At 32.2% G+C, this 27,165-nt stretch overlaps 1 protein-coding gene and 1 long non-coding RNA gene across 2 annotated transcripts; both read right to left on the bottom strand.

Moving 5' to 3' along the window:
* Positions 1-4,219: 4,219 nt before the first annotated feature.
* On the bottom strand, positions 4,220-21,883 carry LOC134282331 (uncharacterized). Its single transcript, XM_062764732.1, has 10 exons — positions 21,137-21,883; positions 19,790-20,383; positions 17,981-18,235; positions 16,021-16,230; positions 11,230-11,327; positions 9,844-11,046; positions 9,303-9,324; positions 8,978-9,205; positions 8,013-8,260; positions 4,220-4,323 (listed from the first exon to the last, which is right to left on the bottom strand). Exons 1-10 carry the CDS (start codon positions 21,537-21,539, stop codon positions 4,258-4,260), a joined length of 3,327 nt encoding a protein of 1,108 aa, XP_062620716.1. The 5' UTR covers positions 21,540-21,883; the 3' UTR covers positions 4,220-4,257.
* Positions 5,658-7,205, bottom strand: LOC134282328 (uncharacterized). The gene is made up of 4 exons (XR_009995267.1): positions 7,072-7,205; positions 6,465-6,524; positions 6,087-6,147; positions 5,658-5,912 (listed from the first exon to the last, which is right to left on the bottom strand). It is a non-coding gene; the product is annotated as an uncharacterized LOC134282328 (long non-coding RNA).
* Positions 21,884-27,165: the final 5,282 nt, after the last annotated feature.

Genomic DNA, 27,165 nt, shown 5'->3' with positions numbered 1-27,165 from the left:
TGCCTAAATTTTTTGGAAGTGCTCTTGTGTGTGGACTTCCGTGGCAGTGTCACTTGTTCGCTTCCAATAAAAACCATATATGCGCAGTACCAAGTGATTAAGACTGTGCATTTTACATATTTGCAGTATCTCAGGGCTATTTATTTTTATCACGGGTATGGGCCCGCGGGGGTTTACAGGCAGTGACCACCTCTGCATGTTACACACATAACACTGTTTGATGTAGCAGATTTTTAGTCGAAGAATTTTTGTTAAGATTTTTTGCAATATTTTATCAGTATTTCCAAAGAGTTGTCCCCCCCCCCCCCCCCGTCCGTTTTGACAAATTGATTTTTTTTATTTCTGTAAAAAATAATTTTGATTGACGAAAGGCTTGCATTAATTGATGCGATTTTTAAAATTAAGAATTCGTTTAAATAAATAAAAAATCAGTTAAGATATTGGTTCAATTTGCTCTTTTTTAAGATGATAAAACAAATAAGACCCAGTATACCTAATGTGAAAATGACCCTAAAAATTGTGAATGCGCGACTCTGTCAATTTTCCGTTTTGGTAGTCTAGTGTTAAATACAAAAAAGACTGGAAGATCCTTGTGAATTTTCTGTTAGGTATAATAAAGACTTATCGCTATATTATTGAAGATCATTATGAATTTTCTGTAAGGTATAATAAAGACTGGTTGCTATATTATTGAAGATCATTGTGAAATTTAGTGTCAATTATGATAGGAACTGGTCGATATATTATTGAAGAACCTAGTGAATTTAAGTGTTAAGTATAACAGGGATTAGTCGCTATATTACTGAAGAACCTAGTGAATTTTAGCGTTGATTATAATTGAGACTGGCTGTTATGTTATTGAAGAGCCTTGATATTTTGAGTGAAAAGTATAATAAAGACAAGCCGCTATATTGATCAAGTACTTTTCTGAATTTTAGTTTTAGGTGAAATAGCCAGCGTTCGGTCACTTATTTGTATATTATTGAAGAACCTTATTGATTTTAGTACAAGGCTGACTGGCCGTTATTTGTTGTATTTTTGAAGAACTTTTTGAGAGCTCATAAATCATTTGGAGAACTATCTCAGGTGAACATGAAGTAGTTCATTGATGATTGTACATGTAAACTTTATCTTCGGTTTACATTGCAATCGGCATTAAGCAATGTCCTCGTTATTGGCTAGACTTTATAAAACTGATTGGTTGATGAGTGGAGTTAAAGCAAAGAAATACAGAATCGTGAAAAACCTATTCTTGTAAAAAGATTTGGATATTATATAAGGAAAACTACCCATCTACAGTCTCTGACGTAGGATAGATATTCTTTAGCTATGCATACTACGCTTCTAAGGTAAAAGGATAAAGTCTTTACAAAAATGTCCCTGGTAAATTCAGGTTAATTGGTTATTTTTTTTTTATTTTTCACCCCTTGATCAAAACATGCGGCTTACAGTGTATTAACAGGGGATGCTAGCTCCTCTTAGGCGTTGTTCCCACTTGTTCAATTTCCAGGTGTGTACGATATATTCAAAGATTCTTACTGTTTTTATAGATTTTAAAATCGATTACTTTCCGTTATTTTCATCTCTTTAATTGAGGACAGAATACTTTTATATTAATTTTATCCAACAAACTATCTTTTTTTTGTTAATAAAGTACACCTGTCGTAAAAATGTCTAGAAAATACTTCTTTAAATTTGTCTGAATATCCATAATAATTAAAAAAAAAATAATGATCAATACATTATCATAATTATGTGAAACATTAATTATGTAGATGTTTTCAACTTTATTTTTTTCCTTGAACAAATTGTCCCCTTTATGATTTTGCATGAAAAGAGGTTTTAAGCTTCTTCTAACTAATTCTATCTCTTTACTTCTACATTTCAAATAAACACTATAAAAACATTCTCATTAAGCTTTATTATTTTTGACGCTAAGGCTTAAAATGTTTATTCGAGTGTGATCAGTGTTGTTTTTAAATTTAAACACTTGTACAGCTCAAATGCTTCATACAGTATTTCGGGATAATAATGATCTGTCTTTCCACTTACACAAAAACACAAATCTGATTCACTACTTGGTGCTCTGTGATTACAAGTGACGTCGACTGCCTGCCAGAATACTTTCTGATCAAAGAAGCAATATATGGGTAAAACATAAAGATCTAGCTTATTTAAAAAATGTTAAAAGTAGAGCAGTCAATTAGGACCATTAAAACAAACCAAAAATACGTTTATAAAGTTTTAATATAGTGATACATGTATTACATATGATTTTAAATCTATGTGCAATCAGAAATATTATATATATAAAATAATAATAATCTTTACGTAATATGATTAAATGATAAAAAAATAAAATTTTCAAGCCATGTGCAGTCAGCAATTTTTTATGTGCACCATTAGAAAATATAATATTGTTTTTAAAAATATGATGAAATGATAAAAAAAAAAATAAAATAAAATAATGCAAGCAAATTAAAACAAAATCTTAAATATTTAATCATCCAGAAACAAATCATTTGACTACCGTAAATTGTATTAATCTGATAATACCTTGAAATTCGTTCTATCAAAAAGAAAAAAAGAAGGATATGGAGATAACGAACAGTATTCAAACTCATAAAGTCCATAAAACAATACAAAATAAGAGCAGAGCAAACACGGACCCCGAAACATCAGAGAAAAGAAACAGTGGCTAACGTTTTCAATAAATGGTTTTCATTTTTTGAAAACGTTAGCCACTCGCTTCAAAGCAAAATTTATGAGATCCTCTTGTAATCTGATAGTGGTTATGTCAAAATTGAAACTTTTATCACAAAATTGCTAAAAACACCTATTTGCAATGGTCAGTTTAGCCGAGCAATGAGGATAGTTATCAAAATAAAATCAGTTAAAACTAAAATAAAGAATCATTACAAATTTGAAAAAGATTTAAATTTTTTTCAAGACTTTTGTTTGTCAAATTCATCAGGATACATGTATCCATTTGTTATTGATAAAGTGTCCTAAAATTCACTTTTATTTGTGAAGTACTCGTATAGCGGGTTATTTAAACAGGGTGCTAATTTCGCATATTCGGCGTTTTGATGAAAGTCCGCTAATCTTTTTATCGCTGAAATAATCAATATTCTTCTTAGTGTCCATCTACAAAGAGCTGAAATCCTGTTTCCGCTAAAATAAATTACGCCACAATTAGCCATATTACCATACCTTTGAGCAGGCAAAACGCCAAATTTTACACCCGCCAAAAAAACTCGCTGTACGATAATTTGTATCCTACATACAAATTAAATTTGCATATTTTATACGCTAATTATAAAAAAAGTATTATTAAAGAATACTTTTTAAAAATTTATTTCCGAGTAGAATCCTACAACTATACGTTTACGTTGAATATCATTTTTCAAAACAAAACATATCACATGTACATCAAGCAATGAAAGCCATACACTTTTAAAGCATTATATTAAAAAATAAGTTATCTTGTATATCTGTGTGATCATTTCCACCGTGCTCACATTTTGAACTTTCTTCCCAATATGAGTGAAAAATTCTCAAATGGAAAGTTAAACAACATACAATCAATCAATCAATCTATCAATCACATCAACATTTTATTGTAATTTTAATTTTTGTTAAAACAACAATGTTCAACAATTTATAATTTCTTGAATGCTGCACATATAAATAATTTTTCTGTGAAAGTGTCCTTAGTTAGAAACGCGATTGAATTTATTGTTTGATATAAAAATATGTATCCTACAATCGAATGATTTCACACTATATTTTGGAGTTTGTACTTGTATGTTTCTAATTCATCTGATAGTTACTTTTTTCGCAATAAAAAGGATGCTTCTATATTACAACACATATTTCACTTTCTTTCTGATGATAAGAGTTACCATCAAACGTATTTCTTACTTTGAGAGAGTACACTCAAGAAAAAAGCGATGTCTAATTTTGTTTTATCAATGTGTGACCACTCAATGACAGAAGTATAGACTAAAAGACACGAACTATTCCTGTAAATGTCCATCGTGCGTTTTATACAATATTATCAGTCATTTGACTGTAAAGTTAATCATTTGACTGTAAAGTTAATTATTTGACTGTAAATTTAACAATTTTCACATAAAACAAAACACAAAGACCTTCACTAAAGAAAATATACGACAGAAAAAAGTTGCTGTGGGAGTAAACGTCTGGTGATGATTAAAATCTTTGTTATGAACGTGACATGACTCTGTAACTTTCTCAGCTTTGGTGACTCAGGTTCATAATATCTTGTTCCATGCTTCCCTCGCTGAGTCGTAATATTGCCTGTAAAAATAATATTGTAGACGCAGTACAGTTAAGGCAACATTTTCTATAAAAAGTCACGGAATCCGATACATATAATGTTTCACAGTTTTATTTTTGAGAAAGACACTCTAGTTAAAATAGCTATTTCTTATCTTGAAGAGTATGTCCATCGCTTTTCACATCGGTATTTTTTGACATCATGTGACCCCCTGAAGTCACGTGGGCTCCGATTTTAGGTCACGAAATAAGATGTCAAATTTAACCAAAAGTGCAAGGGCAAGGCAAACAAAAAATTAACTGCAAAATGTTTTATGTTGTCACTATGTATCTATACTTTCTCAAAAGAAATGCTCATTCAGTTAGTTTTTCGATATAATTAAGTTATTCAGCTTAAACAGACAGTAATGTATGAAAAATAGGATATTTTCCTAATTTCATCGCGAATTATAAATTAACTAAAGGATTACAAAGAAATGAGCATCACTTTTTGAAAACTATACAATAAAATAAATATTTTAAAATAAAAACCTACTTTTTAGATTGTCGCCTTGCCCTTGCACTTTTTGATTAAAAATTGAATTCTTGGAGGAGTCAATCTAATTTTAGTTTTCAAACGCATCATTGACCCAGCATGGGAGATAACTCTTGAGTACTTGATATAGTTTGTTTACCTCGTATATTTTAAATAAATATACATGCGGACAGGGCTGGACTCTATTTTTTACTTAATCAATCGGTATGCATAAAAATCGTTGACATTTCTTTCTTTTCTTTGTATTCATTCTCCAGATATTGTATACATCTAATGTCTTTCAAACCTCCCGCATTTCCTCAAAGATGTGTATATACATGTAGTATTACATACAAACATGTCTAAATATTGCCGATGTTCCCCAATCGCTTTCAATCAGACCGCTTACTGTTAATTAAGGGATATTAACTAGGTTTTAAGTTTTAGGAACTAATTAGAAAGGATTGGATTATACTCCTGTATTTGTTAAGGAGACAGCCATTTTATTCCGAAGGGTGGGGGTGGGGGGCTAGCGGATTTTGGAAATAAATACTTGCAGATCAGTGATCTCCGAGTTTTTAACATTTTTTTCATGTTAGACTTTTCAATGAAGGGGAAAATTAATAAATAATCTGTCCTTCATTTCATTAATCGGAAATAAATATTAATCTGTCCTCCATTGACATGAAAATAAAAAAAATCTGATTTAGAAAAACTCGCCCCCCCCCCTTTCCCTCAGAATCAAATGGTGGTCCCCTATCCTATTGTTAATCAATTAGGGGGATATCTAGTCTTCTGGTTTTTTTGTTTTTTTTGTTTTTAAAAAAATGAACACAATGCACATGCTGGACATAAGATCTTTATGGACATTAGTACCCTCCACACAAAATAGTATGCAAGTTAAGATTTTCAAATCTTAATGGCCTTTTCAACACATGAACAGTAAATAAATAAAAAAGTTTAATTATTTTATTTATCTAGAAAATTTATTAAATAAACATTTCTTTTCAAATCCAATGATAGACTGTAGGCCTAGGAATGCTGGGCGGGTGCAAATTATTTCCATCACTTCATGTTCTTAGGGATAAAATGAATTCTGAAAATATGAGAAAATCAGGAAATACCATTACTGAAAAAAAATTGTGTTATAAAAAATGAAACTGAAAAATGCATTGGAACATTTAACATAGAATGCATATACATGTTTTCAATTCTTCTGTTGGTTTAATTATCAAAACTTTGTATGATTTATAGCTAATATTGAGCATACCATTTTCCTTAAATTAACTTCCCGCCTGAGTGAATCCATTAGTCCAAGGGAAAAGCTATGCCTACAACACAATATAATATGCAGTTATTTGCTATGAAATTACTAAATATACATTGTAGAATAAAATGACATTACATTTTACAAAAAAAAAATATGCTACATTGTATACTGTAGTTAATTTAAGTAAATAAATGGAAAAAAAAATGTGTTACAAAACTTCTCTGGGAAAGTGAAACCTCTGACATTTACAATATAGTTAATGATAGAATATTTTCTTTAAAAAAAACAAAATTGAGTTTCTCCTTTCCCAAAGTGAAAAAAAAAATGTAAAGTATGTGCAAACTTTAAAAATGTGAATTGCTTTAGAAATATACATACCCTGTGGAGAAATGATGCATTTTTCATTTATTCATTCTTTAAGCCTGATACTCTTGACAGCTACAATGATAAAAATTTTATATAAATATTTTAATGTACATGTAATCTAAACAAAATGAATATTTTTTTCATTACTTTAGAAATTCTAGAAAATTACAACCATAGATCTGAAGTGGGGCTTCTATGTTTTCAACACAATGATACTGATATTTTTTTTTAAATTGTGTATATTTGTCTGTCAAAAGACATCATAGCTTGTAAAGGCCTAGTCATTAGTGAATCATTGACTGTACAATGAAAACATATCATTTAATTTAGTTTAAATTTTTGTTACTGATGACCTCCATTATTACACATATTGTTTCAAAGAAAATGAGGTAATTGACAGGAACTCAGTACATATTTAGTGCAATTAATTTTTAATAATTCTAAAAAGTGTGCAACTTACACACAAGGCACTGCATTACAGTTTTTCACTGACTGTGATATGATGTGAAATGAACATGAGCACACTCGGGTTTTTATGTTAACAAAAGCATGTCTACATATTGTCTACATATTGTAGATCTACACATGTAACTACATATGCGTATACATCTGTACATACCTGGCCTGGAATTTCAGTGCAGTGATCGATCTTCGGAGCTGGTGCATATCGTCTCAGTTTTCTGCTATTTTCCGAAATAATGTCCTCATATTCTCGTAAAAGGAAGAAGCAATGCCGTGTCACTTATTTTATCCCTATTTTCTTGTATGTGTGGTTATTGCATTTAAATCCACTGCAAATCTCAGCTGATGTCGCCACGTTTTAGATGTAAACAACATTCCGTGTCACCGAGTGCAAGCGCTTGGCTGAAGCCGAATGCAGACAAACGACACATTGAAAAGAGAATCATTTTAAAGACATGGTATTATATATACGAGAAAATCACTAAGTATTTTCTATTTCAACATGAACATATTGCAGTTTATTACAAATTCTTGCAAATATCGGTAAATTGTTATTTTGAGCACCATTTCCTTATATGGATCAATCAGGGCGGAGCAACTGTCATGACGTCAGACCTCATTTTGACTTACCATATTTTTTTCATGTGTTGCCTTAACTGTACTGCGGAATGTTTTCTTCTATAAATATCTGTCTGTTTTAGACTTTAATACAAATAAAACTAATAGGTTGAATTTACAAGAAATTTGGCAGAAATATCTGTCTCTCCTGCAGAAATATAATAATTTGACCGTCATAATATTTTTATTTCCATCAATAGGAAGGAATAGATATTAAAAAATCACTACATCTTGCAAGAAAAGATGTTATTTACATGCCTGTGAAAGATGAAAGATTTTTGTTTCTTGTACTAAGCAACATATAATCACTAAGTACCCACTAATTAATGATACACCACAATGCAGTGCAGAAATAACTTTATAATTTTGACATAATTCAAATTGAAATATACAAATGTTGAAAACACTCTAAAATTTATCTTTCTGGATTTGACTTACAATTGTTACATGTTAATTTAGATATATCATATATTATATCACCTGACATAAATCTCTCCACTTCACACGACAGTCCTCTTTCTCCATGACACTGGTTGCCGGAGTTTTATGTTCAACCTGGTTCCTATAAACTCGGATCCTCTCTACGTCATCAGTTGGAGATTTTTGTCCCGGTTCCGGTGTCTTCCCCCAGCCTTTGGTCGGGGAAGGAAGGTTTCTTCCGTAGTTCCTCAACAGTTTGTACATAATGGTCACATCAAATGCATAAGATGTTGGAATCGATTTATCAACTGTACGATTATATGAAAATATGAACAATATGAAATATTTTACATGTAATTGAATTTCTGAAAATGTTTGAAAGAAAACATATTCTCAATGTAGAGCAAAACAAGTTGGTGATTTAATGAAATTACATTTTTAGATTTTCAAACAAAAGTAAATAAATAAATAAGATTAAAGTAAACCTTAGCCACAAAAAGATTAGCTTATAAAAATAATCATATACAACGTTTTGATACTTTCAATTCAAATGTTGTAATTGTAGTCCTGTGCACTTTAGTTTTGCCCTATTTAATCGATTTCTGTAGATTTAAAATTTTTGTATTTTACAGAAAAGAAGTAGAAAATGTAATACATTGCAAGAGCATGTGTATCTATGGTTGCAAAAATAAAAAAAAAATTGATATCACATGAAAATAATTCTACATGTGTGTGTCTTTCTTTTGTTTTTCTAAAAAAAAAAACAAGAAAATTGTCCATTCGTCTAATCTTTGCAAAATATTGAATATTAATATGATTTCGAAAAAAATGAATCTTCTAGTTGAAGTTTTCCCTTCTATTCAAGAAAGATCTGTGATAATTTTGGCTGTAAATGTTGAAATTTGGCATGATAAAAATAGAAAAAAATTATGAGTTCAGCTATCAAACAACTTTGAACAAAACTATTTACATAGTGATAAAAATGAGAAGAAATGCATACGATAAATTATTTAATTCCGCAATACCTGGAAACAGTAGATCACTCTGGTCTGTATTGAACTGTCTACGTAAGTTATTTTTCTCCTTCTGAAGTAACTTAAATAGCTCTACTGCAGGAAAGACTTTGTCAAAGTATCTCTGAAGAGCTTCTCTGCCGAGTTTTGTTATTTTTTCAAAACACTGAAATCTACATATTCTCATTTTAAGTTCAGAAAGATTCCTACAAGCTCCCTTTTCAACTAGAGCGTCTGGGTCTGAAGTGGAAAAGAAATGCATAGAATCTCACTGAAAAAGTGTCAAGGTCATTTAAGAATTCAGAGACAAGTTCATGAAAAAATGAAAAGAAAATACCTGTTAGCTCCGCAAGTACATCCTAAAATATGAAACAAACATGTGAATGATATTGGATATATCAGTATTAAACCATTAATTTTCAAAACAAATAAAATTTCAAGTGCATTTAAGAATGTAAAGATAATCTTTAATAATTATTATATTATTTTAAAGGTTCAGTTGGATTATTTTCAATTGTTTTTTTTTACATGTGTATGGCAATATTCACATATGCACAGATCTACAATAACTAGTCTGCAAAATGAACGCATAAAATCGATATATTTAAAACGTCTGAATATCTATATTTGAAACATTTTATGATTTTGTTGAGCAATCGTTTGATTGTATATGGAAATATTTGTGTGCAAAGTTGTCCAAAGCAAGGTATGTTTCCGATACATGGTTAACTCCCTATGTGAGATTTATATGAATCCTTATTACCAATAGCAAATTCACGCGAAAAATTATTCAATATACTGAAAAGTATTCAACAAGTAATTGTGTGCATGTTTTAGTGATAATATTTACATATATTTAGAATATCAGTGGTGATTACCAAATTCCAGTAAGATAGAAGAATTGATTCAAGTAACATGTGGCTGTTATTCAGTTCATGGTTTGGACAGAGCATAGTCCCCTTCTTTAACAGCTCCTCTTCTTCAACGAAGCAATCATCAAGTTCGTGAAATACTTCCTGCTTTGAACATTGGAAACCAACAGTGTACATGTCGATTTTTTTATGAAAATTCTGAAGCAAATCATTTAATAAATCTGTGATAATGTTACGAACTTCCAACACAATTGTTTTGGTAACCAGAGTATTTGTTGGTTGAAAAACCTGAAGTTGTATGGAGGAAGGGTTCACGGCCAAAGCTACTGCATGTTGCTTATACGCAAAACAAGCAACGTTTTTGTAAAGACAAAGCCCTTTGTCTTGTAAAACTCTCCATTCTCTGTTGGTCTTCGTCAAGCAGGAAACGATCAGACGAAAGTAGAAAAAATATGGCAAGAAATCAAATCGGAAGACTAACACAGACGTTTTGTTTTCCAACGAGTGGAAATAGTTTTCCTCAGCACGTCCAAATGTGCGCTTATTCGTACACGGAATATAATGAGCAACTGTACCAACAGCAATTAAACCAAGACGTTCCATATATTGGAGAAGATGTTCTTTGTACTGGTATCTATTCCAGAAATCCGATGCAAAGTTTCTCAATCTCCATATGTTGGTCAAAAGTGTGTCCAAGATATGACCACTCGTGTAAAAATCCAACCACTCACGCCTGTTTTCTGCAACATCCCTGACGTGGTTCGGGTCTGTAATAACGTTTTTTAAGGAATCAATGAACCACTGGATATCAAGGATTACTGTGTCAGACAGTGCTCCCTCATTGAAGTAAAGGATGACCCCAATGTCATGGTAAAATTTCAGGACGTCTCCCATTTGCCCACTTTTAACTTCATTTCCGCCGTAGCAATTTTTGGATAATTCCTTGAATGATATCATTTTTGACCTTTCTTTTCTCAATTCTCGAAAGACAACCTCACATAAAGCCCAGTCGGTGGGGATGTTTTCTTTCCATCTTTCCTCTCTTGCAATTTCGATGATACACTTTTCTAAGTCAGAAAGTGTATCATAAAAATGTGTACCATCTTCATGGAAACCAAGAACGAAGCACCTCTTTCGGTCTAAATGTCCCTTCAAATGTTTGTTGAACTGCAAGTGGTCCAGTATTTTGTTGTAAAACGTATCAGAATTCTGTAGAAAACACATAGATTTATACATGTAAAATCTTTTTTTCACTAGAAAGAACCTTATACGCAAGATTTGTTTTTTTCTTTAAAAAAGTTTGTGTAATTTTTTTAGTAATGAATTTTTTGTCTATGATTGAATGGAAGGCATGATTTCAAATAACATTTAAAATAATATTTTCAAGAATACCTGGCCTTTGACTTTATCAAAATGAGTTCCTACGATGACAACTGGAGCATTACTTTCACAATAGGTATAAACAGACTTCAGCCAAAATAGGATGTACTCTGTGTAAAATAAGGTTGATGATATTACGTTTAGATTCCAACTCTTTTTCTGTGTTTACTCTCTGAATATTAATTGTGCCGATCTCTCTATTTTATTAAAAAAAGTAAATTTTGACGATTGAAGGACAAATGCCTCATATGCAGGTCAATACCTCACGGACGTCATTGTATCTGATCATGACGTCAATGGGCAGAACTACGAAAACTAATAAATAATGCTTCGTGTAGTTTTTATCTACAAGATACCATTTTAATTAATTTACCTTTTCTATCTCGTATGCATTTGTTTTGTATGCAAATTACATAAACGTTACAGTGAAAGCTTTGTTCACAGGTTCAGCCAACTAAACATTATAATGTATTGTCAACGTTTTTTGTGTGTGTGTGTAATGATTACCTTGGGGTTTTCACGATTTTTCTTTGATACATGAGGGGGGGGGGGGTATGTAGTGTAGGACTTTTATCTACATGCACCCGTAGCGTCAATTGATAAGCGAATTCTCCCATGTTTTCAAATGACGTTAATGAACTGGCACTATATATTGATCAGATCAACGTTTAATTGATGTTTACTTCATTTTATTGGCCTTGAAAAAAAGAGCTGCATTAATAGAACTTTGATCAATTTAGCCAAATGAAACAAAAAAAAATCATCACGAATCCTTTAATAATGGATAACAATAGACATAAAAACATGTAGATTCACGAAACGTTCTTCGCATAACATGTTGTAAAATTTTGTTTAATGAAAAAGAATTTGTACTTTCTGCTTCTGAAATAAAATAATGTGTCTTTATATGCAACACATAAAAACATTGAATAAACTGCTTTGTTTTTTTTTAATTTCTAGTCGCATTTGAAATTAAAATCTCAAGAAATACGTTTAAAATGTTAATTGTCAATTGAACATTAGATAAAAAAACAAAAAGTTCTTGAAAATTGATAGTAACGAAAATAATTTGTTTTATGATTTGGCTTATTTAAAAATTACTCAGTATATTGTGATTAAAGGTAGGACCAAATAGATAGGTCAAATTTTTTCTTCAAGTTCAATTTTTCTGAGACTTTCATATTTTGTTCTTGGACACAAAATTCAAAATTGAAAGAAATTCAACCGCACATTTTTTTCCCACATAGTCTGAAATATGGCCTATCAGATCCCTGTAAAAAGATTGCGAAATCAGACATTCCACTTGAGAATGAGCCTTATTTTAGATTTATCAATTGATCTGTTGCAAATGTGTGCAATACTTTCAATAAAGATATCCATTTTGTTACTTTAAATCATTAAGTCACATTGATGCTTGAAAATTTGGGTAAAATATTAGGTAAAATAGAACATACATTGTATCAGAAACTGAAAATTCACAAAAGTTGCACTGCATTTTATAACAGACTGTTACATGCTTGTTTATTGCACTTGGATAGCGTAAACACATTCCAAAATGTAAGCTCCCAAGTGACCAATATATTAGATTCTTCGCTTTTTTTCACCAAATATAACGCAAATATGCCAAAAATTATTATTTTTCTTTTAGGGATCATTCATTGTTGTTAATAAAGTAATATTATTCTTTTTTCCTCCAGTAATTTTTAAGAAATGGGTTAAAATAGAATCCACAGGTGTTTTGTTCTACCTTAAACAAGAAAGGCCATAGAGTAATATTAAATACAAGAGGCCCACGGGCCTTACAGGTCACCTGAGTAACATGAAACAATTTTCAATTTTAAAAGAGGCACCGTTGATTACCATAATTATACACTTAGCATGCTTAATCTAGTTACTTAATATCCAGAGGTAGATCAGAGTAACAAAGAGAAAATTTGTAACCAGTTGTGCACCCGACCCCACAGGAACAACATATTTCAAAACTTTGGAAAATTTATCATAAATTTTATTTCATTATAAATGATTTATTAATACCAAAGAGCAGATTTCAAAGCATTAATTTATTTTCGGACCCCCATACCCCTGACCCAGGGAGCTTGAAATTAACCATTTTGCCAGATGCACCTTTCTTCATCGTAAATATACTACTTAGATCATTGGCATAATACCCAGGAGCAAACAAAAATATTTTCAAAGAATTCATGCATTTTCATTATATCACCATTAGAGACCCGCCTTAACACAAGGACACTTGACCTAGGGGCCATGAAATTCACAGTTTTTGAATAGGCACTCTTGGTCATCATAACTTTGTACTTGATTAATTTGTTTAATACCTAGGAGCAGAGGAAAATATTTTCAAAGAAATAATGAACTTTTACTATTTGATATATATATATCCCCGCAATAACACCAGAACCCCTGACTCAGGGGCCATGAACTTCACAATTTTGGTGGAGGACTCAATGCTGATTACAATATTGCCAACAGTTTGACTGCTTTATGTGCAGAAGTAAACATAACGATTTTTAAAGATCCATTAATTTTAGTGGTTTTGGCCCCACCCCTCAGGCCCCAGGGGGCAGGGACCATGAAATTCATAATTTTTGTTCCCCTTTACCCATAGATGTTGTATACCAAATTTGGTTGAAATTGGTTCAATGATTCTAGAGAAGAAGCTAAATTTGTTTAAATGTTGACGACCGACGAACAGAACAGCGTACGACGTACGACTACGGACGAAAACAGATAGCAATAGGTCACCTGAGTTTATTCAGGTGACCTAAAATACGCAGAAAAGGAAAATTCAAATTTCTCATAACATAATTCTCCCTAATTTATGTATCTATATCTACTTCTGACCAGCATATGATGAGCGTTTATTAATAAAGGTGTTGATAATACTAGGGTTTCTTTATGTCTAGGTCACATTTAAGCCGATGGTCGGGCGAGTAAATTTTTCTGGTCTTGTCGGCTGAAAGAACATGATCGGGCGACACGGAGCAGTCACATTCATTCCTAGGGACACCGATGTTTTGGATAAATAAAACAAAAAATGTTTATTATTTAGAAATCAGCAATATTTTTCATAGATCTATATTCAGATAGATGACGTGAGTAATGTTTGCATGGCAAAGTCGCAGAATGTTATACAATTGTGACGCAATGTTGAAAATGTGTGCAAAATTTTGTCTGGAATTGCATAAAAACGACAAATGGTGCATATCTAAGCAGCAAAGAATACTTAAGGTTTCTTAACATCTTACGGATGTATCATTTATGTAATTTCCTTTCCAAAAATGTATATCAATCCATACATCAACATTTTGTCTGTGTTATGAATCCTTAATGGGTTAAATATTCAAAAGTCGGCCGATCGTCGCACGATCATCGAACTCTGGGCTTCAATTTGATTTTAATCGTCGGCGGAAATTTTATCACCCTTATTGTCCAACGACGGACGACCGACTTAATAAACTGACCGCCAATGGTCGGACGATGATCGAAGGTTGGTCGACGGATAACTTCAATTGAAGAAATCGGTTACCGACGCATAAAAAATATAACTTGGATCGATGGACACAAAAGTGGTCGGCCGACAAATACAGATGTCAAAATCGGCCAAGGCATTGGCCGATGAACTGAGGACTGTCAAACGAGGAATCCCATTTTTGCTTCAAAACACGTTGGCCGTTGGTCGTTTTTGGAAATGTGACTGGGGTTTGTAACTGTGTATCAATTAATTTCATATTGAATTGTGTACGGATTTTTTTTTTCATTTTCCCGATATTGACAAGGTTTATGCTGTAGATGTTAACAGTCGTCAGGTTATTCACAAATTGTGAGAGGAGGAAACACGGATCTCTAAAAGCCGGGGAGTGATCAGGTGCCTCAGGGAAGTGAGAAAGTATAATTAGTGTTAAATTATACTTTGAGCACTATATTTTTTTGTGTTCTTGACTAATCGAAATATAACCATCGTACTCTGGCCACGCGGTGTGTCATTCTACCTCTTCTACATCCTACAGCCTCGGCTGAAAGACGTTTTCACATAAAGTTATTGGGAAGAAGTAAATATTTTGAAGGGTATATGGGCTGTCAAATACTTATTGCATTAATATAAGTGTCAACAAGTCTTTTGCAGGATAAAAACCCAATACTTGATTCGACACAGAAAGTTTACATTAAAAACACTCTCTTAACACAACACACACACAAAACAAATACTTTATATAATAAAAGATCAGATATTAACAACAAATACATGGTATGATTGTTAGTTGTTGGAATTAATTGATAAATGTAAATTATAAACTATATTTATTCAATAATTATAATTAAGGTAAACGAAAACCTTACCAGTTAAATAAAGTCTTATTAAATTATTGCTTTGAAGAATAATTTGTTATATTTTTAAATACAATCTTCTTCCGTAAATGCAAGAAAGCGTGTGGGTCAAGAATTTGGAGGGTACTGTGTACAGAACAAGCATATTAATAAGATTAAAACGGTCAGTTATTGGTCAGCATTAAATTACATTAGGTCATCTCATCGGAAACACGTGTTACTACAGAAATAAAATGTCACAAGATCTCTCAAAAATTCACACTAGACACAAAACGCAAACAAATGCAGCAATTCTGTTTAAATGACAGTGCGCTAATTATATGCACAAATTAAAATATAACATCTTTGACAATCACGTTGAAGGAATTTCGTGATTTATTCTATTTTTAGAAATACATAGATCAGTTTGCCTATCACTTTCGTAACAAAAATCATTTTAATAAATAAGACTCTTACCCCCATAGGTCCAGTCAGCAAACATAGTCCCCTCTTGTTCACAAAGCGCTGGATCAACTTTCTCGTCAAAAGATTTTGACATATCTATCACGAGTAGATAAAAGGCTCTTCTGGTGAGATAGACCTGATGACAGGCGTAGTAGGCACACTGGCCTCCAAAATCCATGACACTCAACAGTGCCTTCCCTTCTTTATCTTCTTCTTCGACAGCTAAATTTTTTTAAAATTCAAAATCTTATCATGTTATAAGTAATACATTGAAATTTCAATTACCTAATATCTTTTATAAAATAACTGTTAGATATTAGAAAAATCTATGAACCACAAACCTTTAAACAAAGAAAGAAATAAACGTTTGCTTTTTAAATTAACTTTAATTCTTGCACTTTTTGCATCTATGGAACAAGTGTTACTAAATACATCTAACGGGGAGAAAGCATATCAGTACAAAAAGGAAATGACAACATGCAGACTACATCAAAAAACAAATTTTCATATTTGAACAACAATTGTGATAAAGTTTTTTTTAGATTTTTGTACGTGGGGATAATTGCTAAACCCCGTCACTTTCGGGAAACTCCGCTCTGTTCGTAAAGGAATACGATTAAGACGTCATATTTTGCATGCAGAAAATAAATCTGCAATTAAAGCTTTTATATAACAGTCAAGTCAAAAAAAAAGAAAGACCAAATTTACACTTAGTTTTAGGTTTTATATTTTATGAGAAATCAATGAGTACATTTTCCTGTTGTAACATCAAGACGACGTCAATTACTTAATTACTTTCTTTAGGAGGAGTGTGTAAATATGTAAATTTAGAATAGTTAATCACATTGTAGTCTATGCCAAGCAAAATTTACAAAATGAGCTTAACATAGTTTCACAGTTTGTTAACTATAATTTTCATCTGTAAAACTATATTTAACGATTGTTACATGTAACTATAGTTTACGAATGCTAATCTAAATTTATTTGTCTGTAATAAAATGTTAACAATAGATTTTGTTTATAAACATAGATTCACTTTTATAAACTCTAATTTACAATTCTAAACAATAGTTAAGAGTTGTTAATCATAGTTTCACAAATCGTGAAACTATATTTATCAGATCGTTAACTATAGTTAAGAGTTGTAAACCATAGTTTACAAATCGTGAATTTGTATTGATCAGATAATCTATTTTTTGCAATCGCAATTTTTTTTTTCGGTGTTAAGTATAGTTTACGGTTGTGAAACATATATTATTGGGCTTATTATATTTACAAATGTAAAATATAGAAAAAAGTTGTTAACTCTAGTTTACAGTCCGTACACTAAAGTTTACAACCGATTAACCTCGTTTATCTCCGGTGAAACTGTTAAGCTCATATTTGTGTGAATTTTACGTGAAATAGTAGTCATTATAGTAATTTATTGACAGAACCCTAAGTAAATGTACTTTTTCATTAAAGCATTTCTCCTCTGTTGCTTTGGAGGTCAACGTTTGCTCTGCTCTTTATGTTTTTTCTACAAACATTTATCTTGGATGTTGTTCGTTATCTACATGTATTACATTGCATTGTCTAGTTAAACTGATGCTTAGTGTTTTCACGTTTTCATTCTCATATTTGGTTTCATATAAGTAATTTTTAGCATTTATTCGAATTATCATCAATGCTATCCTAGTCTGTAGAGGAAATCCTAGTGATTACAGGCATTAAAGATATTAGTGTTCGCTTAGCTTTATAGCAAGTAGCTTATACTGATACCACTAATCAAATGTAGTTTGAAATAATTTATAATTTGGCAATATTGTAGATAAATATTAAAAATAAATATCGTTCCCATTTTCACCTGAAGAATGCTACATGTAAGTGTAGTTTTATAGAAAAATGGAATATAATAATCACAATATAACCAGTTCTCCTTCACTTTACTTTTGTTTAATTTATATGCATTAAACTGTCATTATATACTTACCATTTAGAAAATCTTTCTCCTTAGAAGCTTCAAAAATATCCTCATGCACTTCTAGGCCTATTGTAGATTGAACCTGTTGTAATTCATGAAGAGATATCTTCTGTAACCTTTTCAGCAGGGTAGTTTTACCGGCACCAGCACACCCAACAATCATAGCACGAGCCCTATGGATCGTTTGTGTCCCTTTCTTTCCACATTCTACATATCTGCATCTTGCATCGTAGTCCCATTGTAGAATTTTCCTTGGAATATTTACTGAAAGAATGATACAATATATTTTTGTCAGTGATCTTTAAAAGTTTCAATATTTAATCACAGGTACTTGTGGACAGCCCCACCCCCCTCCATATACACATCCCTGATCAAAATATGTTTTTTGTCATGAATTATGTTTCTAGTACTTATTAACAACGTATTCCATAGGGAAAATCCAGAAAATAACATAGATTTAACGATTTACTGAAACAGTCATACCCTGGTATTATAAAATAGACAAGGTAAGTCACTTCGGTTTGTTAATTCAAACCCCTCTTGAATATCAGGCCTAAAATATCATATACCTATTACATTTCAACAAAATGTGTCATGATATCTTGTTTCAATAGATATTTTTGTCTTTAACCGTGGCATTTAGTTGCCCAGGCATTCCACAATTGTCTGACTATTCAGCGTCAAACGTGAAAAAAATTGGAAATGTCAAATCAGAAATTACGAAAGTGATCCAAACACGACACCTACCGGGTAACTTTCTAGTTCGAGTGTCATAGAATAAAGGAAAAAATTAGAGGACTACGAAACGTTCGGGAAAATTTTGATAAAAGAAGTTGAAATTGATTCATTAGAATTTAAATTTTGCTGCAGATTTTCGAAAAAATCAGGGTACAAGCATCAATACAAGTATTCTTTTTAGAGGATTTATCAATGATACCATATAGCGTATTAAAAATCGCATGTAGACAGTAAAAGATCTGTAACCCCCACCCCCACCCTACAATAATTCCGATATCATCCAATATTATACCCTAATTCGTCTCGAAAATCTGCAGCAAATTTTAAATTCTAATGAATCGATTTCGACGTTGAAGGAAAATCTGAACAGAAATTAAATCTGTCAAATTACATAAAATAATTTATTTGTTTTTGTTGACTATATCTTAGTAAAGATCATTTAAGGACAGATTATACAAGTACACATATATCAGAAATAATTTAAGTTGAAAATGAGTCCTGTTTTGCTTTAAAAAAAATTAATATATAATTTTTTCATTCAAAGTTTTGCAATAATAGATTATCATTTGAAAAAATTCGTATTGATTAATAGTGATGGTTACAGAGACTTTTTAACAACATACAAGATTAATAATAATTTATTTATTTTTCTCGTTACTTAGAAATTCATGATTTGCATCATTTTAGCAAAAAAAGCCAAAAATATTTACTTATAGTACCAATCCAGACATCCATTTATATTTTTATCAACTGTCCTTAATAATCTTGCAATTATTCATTAACCTTTTTAAATGATATTAGTACATAATTAGTTTTCATGTTTATTTGTGGACTAAGAGGAGAAAAAATGATTTAGTGATTTAAAATGTATCGTGAATTATCATTTAAGGAATACTTGCAACGACACGTATTATGACATTTTGACATGCATGATCTATATTTTGTCAAAATCAAACACAGAACAAAGTATGAATCGTTTTCTATGGGACAAATACAATTCTGTCAGAAAAACAACCATCACATGTGACAATGTTTGCTTAGAAATTGAATTTTTTTTTTAAGTTTCTATGATAAACTTACAAATATCGGACACCATATCTTGTATCCTGTCTTTTCTCACTTGCATGTGCCGCACGATATCTATTCCAGACTCTCGTATCAAGGTTTCCTCCAACGTCATCGGTATGTATAAACATCTTTCTCCTTTACCTTCGTATTTTATTCCAGACTCTCTTACAAAGGTGTCCTCCGTCTCCGCCAGTAAGAAGGAAATATTTTTTCTTTCTCCCACTTCATAATCAAAAGTTCGGACGTAATCAAACATTGAGTCAAATGATGACAATTTGAAATAGTTTTTGTAGTCCTCATCAGATTTTAAACAGTTCAGAACAAAGTATCCCATCACCTGATGACGAATATCCTCTGATATAAACTCTAGTGTCTGTTTCTCTCTATTTATTGTCAGCATTTTATCATTGTTTATCAATTCTTGTATGAGCAACGTATTATCAGACATTCCTTCATCTGAACCATTCAGTGTTTTGAAGGTCTGCTGTATTTGTTCGACTTTCTCTTTCATCAATTTCTCCTCACATAAAATGCTATACCTCTCTGACAGCAAAATGAGTATAAGTATGCTACATTTTGACTTGTTTAGAGGCAATTTTAGAAATTCTGAAAGTAGATTTATGCAGTTTGAACGCAATTAAGACAATAAATGCTTAATCAATTAACGTAGTTCATTTAAATTAAAAAAAAATGTTGAAAAGAATCACAATATTTCTATTTAATAGTAATGCTTTACTTTTAACAACATTTACATGTGTCTTAATGATATGTTACGTATTATAATACAATAATTGCTGTTTTGGAGGTCAATATAATTAAGCCACTTAAGAAATGGGCCGGAGGGGCGATGCGAATATTGTATTTCGAAGGTAGCGAAATCATCGTATTGACCTTCAAATTGCAATTATAGTTGTTTTATAATATGATTCAATGATAAAATTAAACAACTCATTACTTCCTCAATGCAATTATAGAAGTCTCAGCCAATTACAAAGAGAATTTAAGTAGAGTTACAATGTGAATAAACATTACTATTCGTTAGTTGCCATGACAAAAGATATATGTCCGGTTTAATTATAGCCTAGATTTCGAAACAAGTATATGATTATCAGGGAAAACTGAGAGTTGAAATAAATAAAAATTATTAATTTTTCCTAAGTTATGTTCATATAAAACTTTCTGTATCAATTTCGAATTTCCATATCTAGTTTTAAATCAATGTAGAGAAATATATTCCGTATATTCACCTCAAAGGTTCAGTGCAGATGAATATAAAGTAGTATTTATTCTACATAATTGTTTCTCAGCAAATCAGAAAGATGGGAATTATCAAATATGTATATCATATTCTTGATTAACCTTCCTCGTATCCAGAAAGAATTGTGTATGCAGAGAAAAATCTTTTCGTTTCTCCATCACCGACTCCATTAGACCAATCAGTAGGATGTATGCTTCTCCGCTTACAATGGTTCTTCCAAAATTGGACAAATCCTTCAGATTCGGAGAAGAATCCCGCTGGCACTAATTTGTCCTCACTGTCTGTATTATACAAAAAATAAATAATTATATTTCTTTTGTTATAACAATTACTCACCAATAATAATAGATAAAAGGGGAGTAAGGGGAAAATCAATATGTATCTTAAAACCAAAAAGCGGCCTACACATGTAATAATGACACCATCGACTAAAATAATCCTGGCCCTACAACTGTAACTCCGAGGAATGGCAGAATCTACATACATGTACTTGAAACATGCCATTAGGAATGTTTCAACATTAATATGTTTTAAAATATTATACAGAGTGCAACACGGCTTCCTACTATGGAAAATGAAGTTTTATTCCCTGTATACATGCATCGTGTAAAATTTGAATCCCGATGTAAGATCTTAACATGTGACCACATGGTCCTTCATTCCAGTTGTCCCTGTCTTATGCCCTTTACACATGTTTGTATTTTTGATGATTTGTTTGTAGATTTGTTTGTAGATTTCATTTGATCGATCAGTGTTCGTTATATTTACCGTTTAAATTGAAATTAAAACAAGAGGCCCATGGGCCACATCGCTCACCAGAGTAATTTTGACGATACGGTTTTTTACAATGTACCAGATTTCCCATCTTCTTAAATCTATTGTGCCCCCTAACCCCCCCCCCCCCCAAAAAAAAACACCCCCATCTTGATTTCAATAATATAGAATCTCCACTACCCCAGGGTTCTTCCTCATAAATTTCTGCTTTTCTGGCCCACTTGGTTCTTGAGAAGAAGATTTTTCCTATACATTTCTATGTAAAACTTGGATTCCCTATTGTGGCCCGCCCCACCCCTGGAGGTCATGATTTGATGTTAATATTCTACACTACCCAAGAATGCTTCCACTTAAGTTTCAGCTTTTCTGGCCCAGTGGTTCTTGAGAACAAGTTTTTTCAAAATATTTCCTATATATTTCTATGTAAAATCTTCTTCTTTAATCCTGCATATCAAGCAGTCAAACTACTGGTGTGATAGTAATAAACAGTCCTCTGCAATTTTTTTCCCATAAACTCATTGGCAGGGGCTCTAGTGCTAGGTAGAGCTTTAAGACTGTATTGTGAAAATGCATTATTACTTTGAAAATCTTCCTCTCTGCCACTGGATAAAAAACAAAGAGTGTACTAAAATAAAGCATCTGCTATGAATAGGTAATGAGAAAACTGTGAAGAAAAATTGTTATGTATGAAACGGACAGACACACAGACAAACAGGAAGTTGACATTTGATTTGAACAAAAATGTATCAAACCGTATGACATGTCTTTGGGTCAGTTTGGGAAGATTGTGTTAAAATGTCAAGCATCTGCAATGACTAGTTGCAGAGAAAACTGTGACGAAAAATTGTTAAACCCCACCGGGGCTGCGTCCTCACGGCGACTGCACGGCGTCCTCAAAAAATGCACAGCGTCGTGACAACGTGGAGAGATCTCCACTGTACGCCGTAGGGTCGCGTGGGGTCTCCTAGATTGCCAGGGGACGGCGATCACTTTGGGCATAAAGTACGCGCCATGTGATCGCGGTCTGATAAGAACGCAGTAAAAACGTAGTATGATCGCCTTAGCAGCGCCGTGAGATCTCCAACAACGTAGTGCTAGCTCCGTGCAAAAGCCGTGAAGACGCACATGATCGCGGCACGAACGCAGTGATAGTAGACTGCGCTTCCACGGAGACCTCACGGAGATATCGCGGAGTCCTTGGAGATGTCACTGCGTTTCTATCGCGTTTTTACGGCGCTTCTAATGAGATCTATCGTCTTGTGATTTTTTCGACTGCGATTACACGGCGACAGCACGGAGTTGTCACTGCGATCGTTGTGCTCCCATGGCGTCTCTACAGCGTCCGTTTGCGATCACAAACGGCGTTGTAAGAGCGTTGTCAGCCAGCTAAAAAAACAAGAGCAATGGGATCATATGTGATCAGCAATAATAATTCCAAGGTATTTTTTGCACTAGGAGCATGTAAGTGAAAAAAAATGTAAGAGAAAATTACACCAGAACTTGTTCTGTTGTTTCACCAAAATTTGTAGAAAACTTTTCAGCGTGTTTATTTTTATTTTACATTCAAAATAATATCATAGAAAATCTTACAATACATCAGAACTGATAAAATTGTAAAAAAAAAAAGGAGTTTAATCATAAAACTATTAATAATTTTAGTACTAAATTATTTAAATAGAACATTTTGATTATTAAGAATATTTCTTGGTATGATTAGAAACTTTCTATCGTGTACCGATCGTTAAAGAAAAATGGTTTACATTCCTTCTGAAAAGATATCAATGAGTATAGAACGCAATGTGAACGTATTGTGAATGCAGCTAGCGCAGTGAGAACGCCCTGAACACGAGATGTAAACCCCTAATGCGCCGTGAAAACTCTGTGGAAGCGCAGTCAATCGCCGAGAGATCTCCGTGGGAACGCAGTAGAACGCCGTGAGATGGCCGTAGAATCGCGCCCGTCAACGTAGGGACGCCGTGACATCTTCAGAGAAAATGGTGCAATTTTGCTGCGATTCCACGGCGATTTTAAAAATTTAACAACACCGTAATGACTCCGTGTGAACGCAGCTTGGTGTGACAGTGACTTTATATATGAAACGGATAGACGCACAGACAAATAGGAAGTTGACATCAGATTTGATCAAAAATAAATCCCGACGTATTGCATGCCTCAGAGAAGATTGTGTTAAAATTTCAAGCATCTGTGATGGGTAGCTGCTGAAAAAACTCCGAAGAAAATTAGTTATGAATGAAGTGGACATAAGATTTGAAGAAAAATGTATCCCACCGTATACTCTATTCTGTGACGTTCTTTATGATTCCGACTATTTACAACCTTAGGACTATGCGATGTTCCGCTTGCGCATGCGCAGATTACTTAAATTTTTTTAACTGATGCTGAGAATTTTGAAAGAGATGTTTTTTCCTCTTGGTAGGATCGTTTTGTTCCCAATAACTGAAACAATTCAGCATTTTTCTCTTAATAACTTGTTTATGAACGAACATATTCAAAGAGAGAGAGCTTATTCGGTGCTAAATCGATTTTTTTTACGTTTTATATCTGAAGCACCTTATATTTAATGGGTAACGATGTACAGTTGAACTTCAGTATCATTAACACTGATCTCTCAATTACCATGGCTAAGTTGATCTGAGGTGGGCGACTATAGTTTCCATTGCGCAATATTTCGCGCATCATAGTAAAATGAAGCGTATTTACTATTTTATTGCAACTTTTTTCGCCTAATTTTTAAAATTAAACAAAATTAAAAAATTATAGATATAAAAATGTAATTACAATTTGATATAACTAATTTTTAAGCGATTTTGCAATTGATAGGTAGGTTGACGTTGTTGCAGTGTGTTTTTGACGTTATGATAATATGTAGCTCTTAAAGAAAGGGGTATTAAAAATATCATTATAGAAAAAGTTATAAATAAATATATGCTCTTGAAATTTAAAACACAGAAATTTGAGAAAACTTTTTGCATCTTGAGATGCCCCCTCTGATAATAAGACGGTAGAATTTTGTGTCTCTTACACAAATTGTATAAAATAGTATTACTCATCAAATATTAATATAGTTTGAACAAAATGTCTATCGTAGTATTTGTATAATTTGCTTAATTTAAAGTGCTAAAAATTGACATTTTCCTATATAATCCTATAGTAAATGTATCTGTATTTTGAGACGGTCCCTCTAAAATACCTGGACGGTAGATTTCCCCCAAACTTTGCATGTACACTGAAGTTAATATAAGTTATGTATGGTATAAAAATGAAGAGTTTCGCTATGGTAGTTTTCAAACAATAAAACTATAGTCGCCCCCCTTAAGAAGTCCCATCCATTATTTAAGAAATAAGGCATCATTTTTAAACATGTATCGGGATAAAAATTTATTCACGAACTGTATATCTACCTGGTGAGAATATCAGAAATGTCACTGTAGTTAATGTAAATACCAGTCCATGCTGCCTATAGTCAGAGAAGCCTTTCTTAATGGTCTTTTGTGGTGATTTGAACTTTGTGTGTGTATGCCTTTGTTTTGTTTATTTATTTTTTCTCTTCTACTATTATTATTTTTTTATGTTCTGTGAATGTCCATATGTGTGCCAAGCATATGTATCATTGTTTTCTATGTTGCTTTCCTTGTTGTTCAGCTCTCATTACTGTCAGTGTTTGTAAATGTTTTGCACTGTACTGTGCTTTATGGATGTCCTTATTTATATCACAGTCATATATCATTTATTTTTCTATCATTTTTTTTTTTATTTCATTTCCGGTAATAGCATCATCAGTGCTTATTAGAGAAATGTGGGCTTTTGAGATTTATGTGATAGTTAGTTCATATTAAGTAAAATTTTAGTGGGTATGAAGGGACGGAGGGAGCGAAATATGATCTAACTTATTCAGAACCTATCGCGCTTTTTCATTGGCTAATTAGTCAGCCTGCGGAGTTACTACTTAGACATAATTAAGTGGTCAACTTTACAGAAAATTTATCAGCTGCTGATTGGAGGAAAAAGCGGGTTGGGTTCTAAATTTCTTTTACCTGTGAAAATCAACCATGTGCAAAGTAATTTATGCTGCTTCTTTTTTTAGTTTATTTTTTGTAATAGGTGCTAGTATCTGTGATTTTTTTTGCTTATCCATAAACATGTTAAAGTGTCATTTTATATGGTTCATTTAAATTATCTTTTGTTTTACTAACAATGTATTTTTACTAGTGATGGGGAATCGGAAAAAAATCAGAATCGATTATCAGTAATAATCGGCTGGGCATAATCGATTAATCATCGATTATAATCGAAATTTTGAACTTAATAAAGAAAAGTTGAAACTTATTCAAATTTCTGTCAGACTTTTACAAAAAAATCATTTACTTACATAAAAAATTCAAAAATGTTAATTGAAATTTCTTTTTTAAAAAGTGGAAAATAATATTTTGTTTTCTTTAAACAGTATAGGACTATTGAAACAGAATTGGAATTTATTTTTCATAATGTCCATGCAATGGGTATTTTACTGATATTAGTTCCACCTTTCATTTAATACATGTATATTTATTTCTTAAAATTAGTTTTAATTAGTTTAAATTGCAAGTTTTAATAATAGTTATCCAGAAGTAAGACTTGTATTTCTGATTATAATTACGTTTAAAGATTGACTAGACTAATTATGTTTTCCTGTGTATAGTAAACCCTTACAATTTCACTGTTTCCTGGTTTTAGTCTGACCCCATATTTAATCATGGCGGTAAAAGTATCAACAAGACACGCAATCATTCCATGTTTTCAACATTCATTACTACTTTTATGCTCTTTGCACTTGGATTTGGTAATAAAATTAAAGTATGACAATTTTATTTTTTGTTAGCGATGTCGGCGACATTTATTTTATAATCGATTAGTAGCATCGAAGAGCTTCTAACGACCGACAATCGATTGTCGGCGACAATCGTTCCATCACTTATTTTTACTAATTTTTATCTTTGTGTAAATATGTTAGAGTCGGTTAATGAGCTAACCGCAGCTCATGTTATTTCTATGTGCCAGCTAAAAATAAAATATGCTTGACTTGACTTGAATGCCAGCAAGGTGCATTTGCACGTAGACCTATACAAAGTATTTTCATTTTTGGGTGCACAATGTTCAAATATTTTCATTGGGGGGGATGGGGACTCTATGACAAGCAAAATAAAAAATAAGGGCCATTTGGATGTGTTACTGTGGGTGGGAACACATGCATACAATGGCTATAATTTCTAAATCTACATACAGGTCCCCCCCCCCCCCTTCAATGTACATGATCATGTTGTCTGTACTTATATGATACACTGACTTATTTACATGT

Source organism: Saccostrea cucullata, unplaced genomic scaffold, assembly GCF_032062105.1.
Source record: "Saccostrea cucullata isolate Sc308-1 unplaced genomic scaffold, CSIRO_AGI_Scuc_v1 ctg4168, whole genome shotgun sequence".
In the NCBI taxonomy this organism is placed as follows: Eukaryota; Metazoa; Mollusca; class Bivalvia; order Ostreida; family Ostreidae; genus Saccostrea; species Saccostrea cuccullata.
Note: the sequence above shows the minus strand (reverse complement) of the source record. Positions and strands in the feature narration are given on the sequence as shown.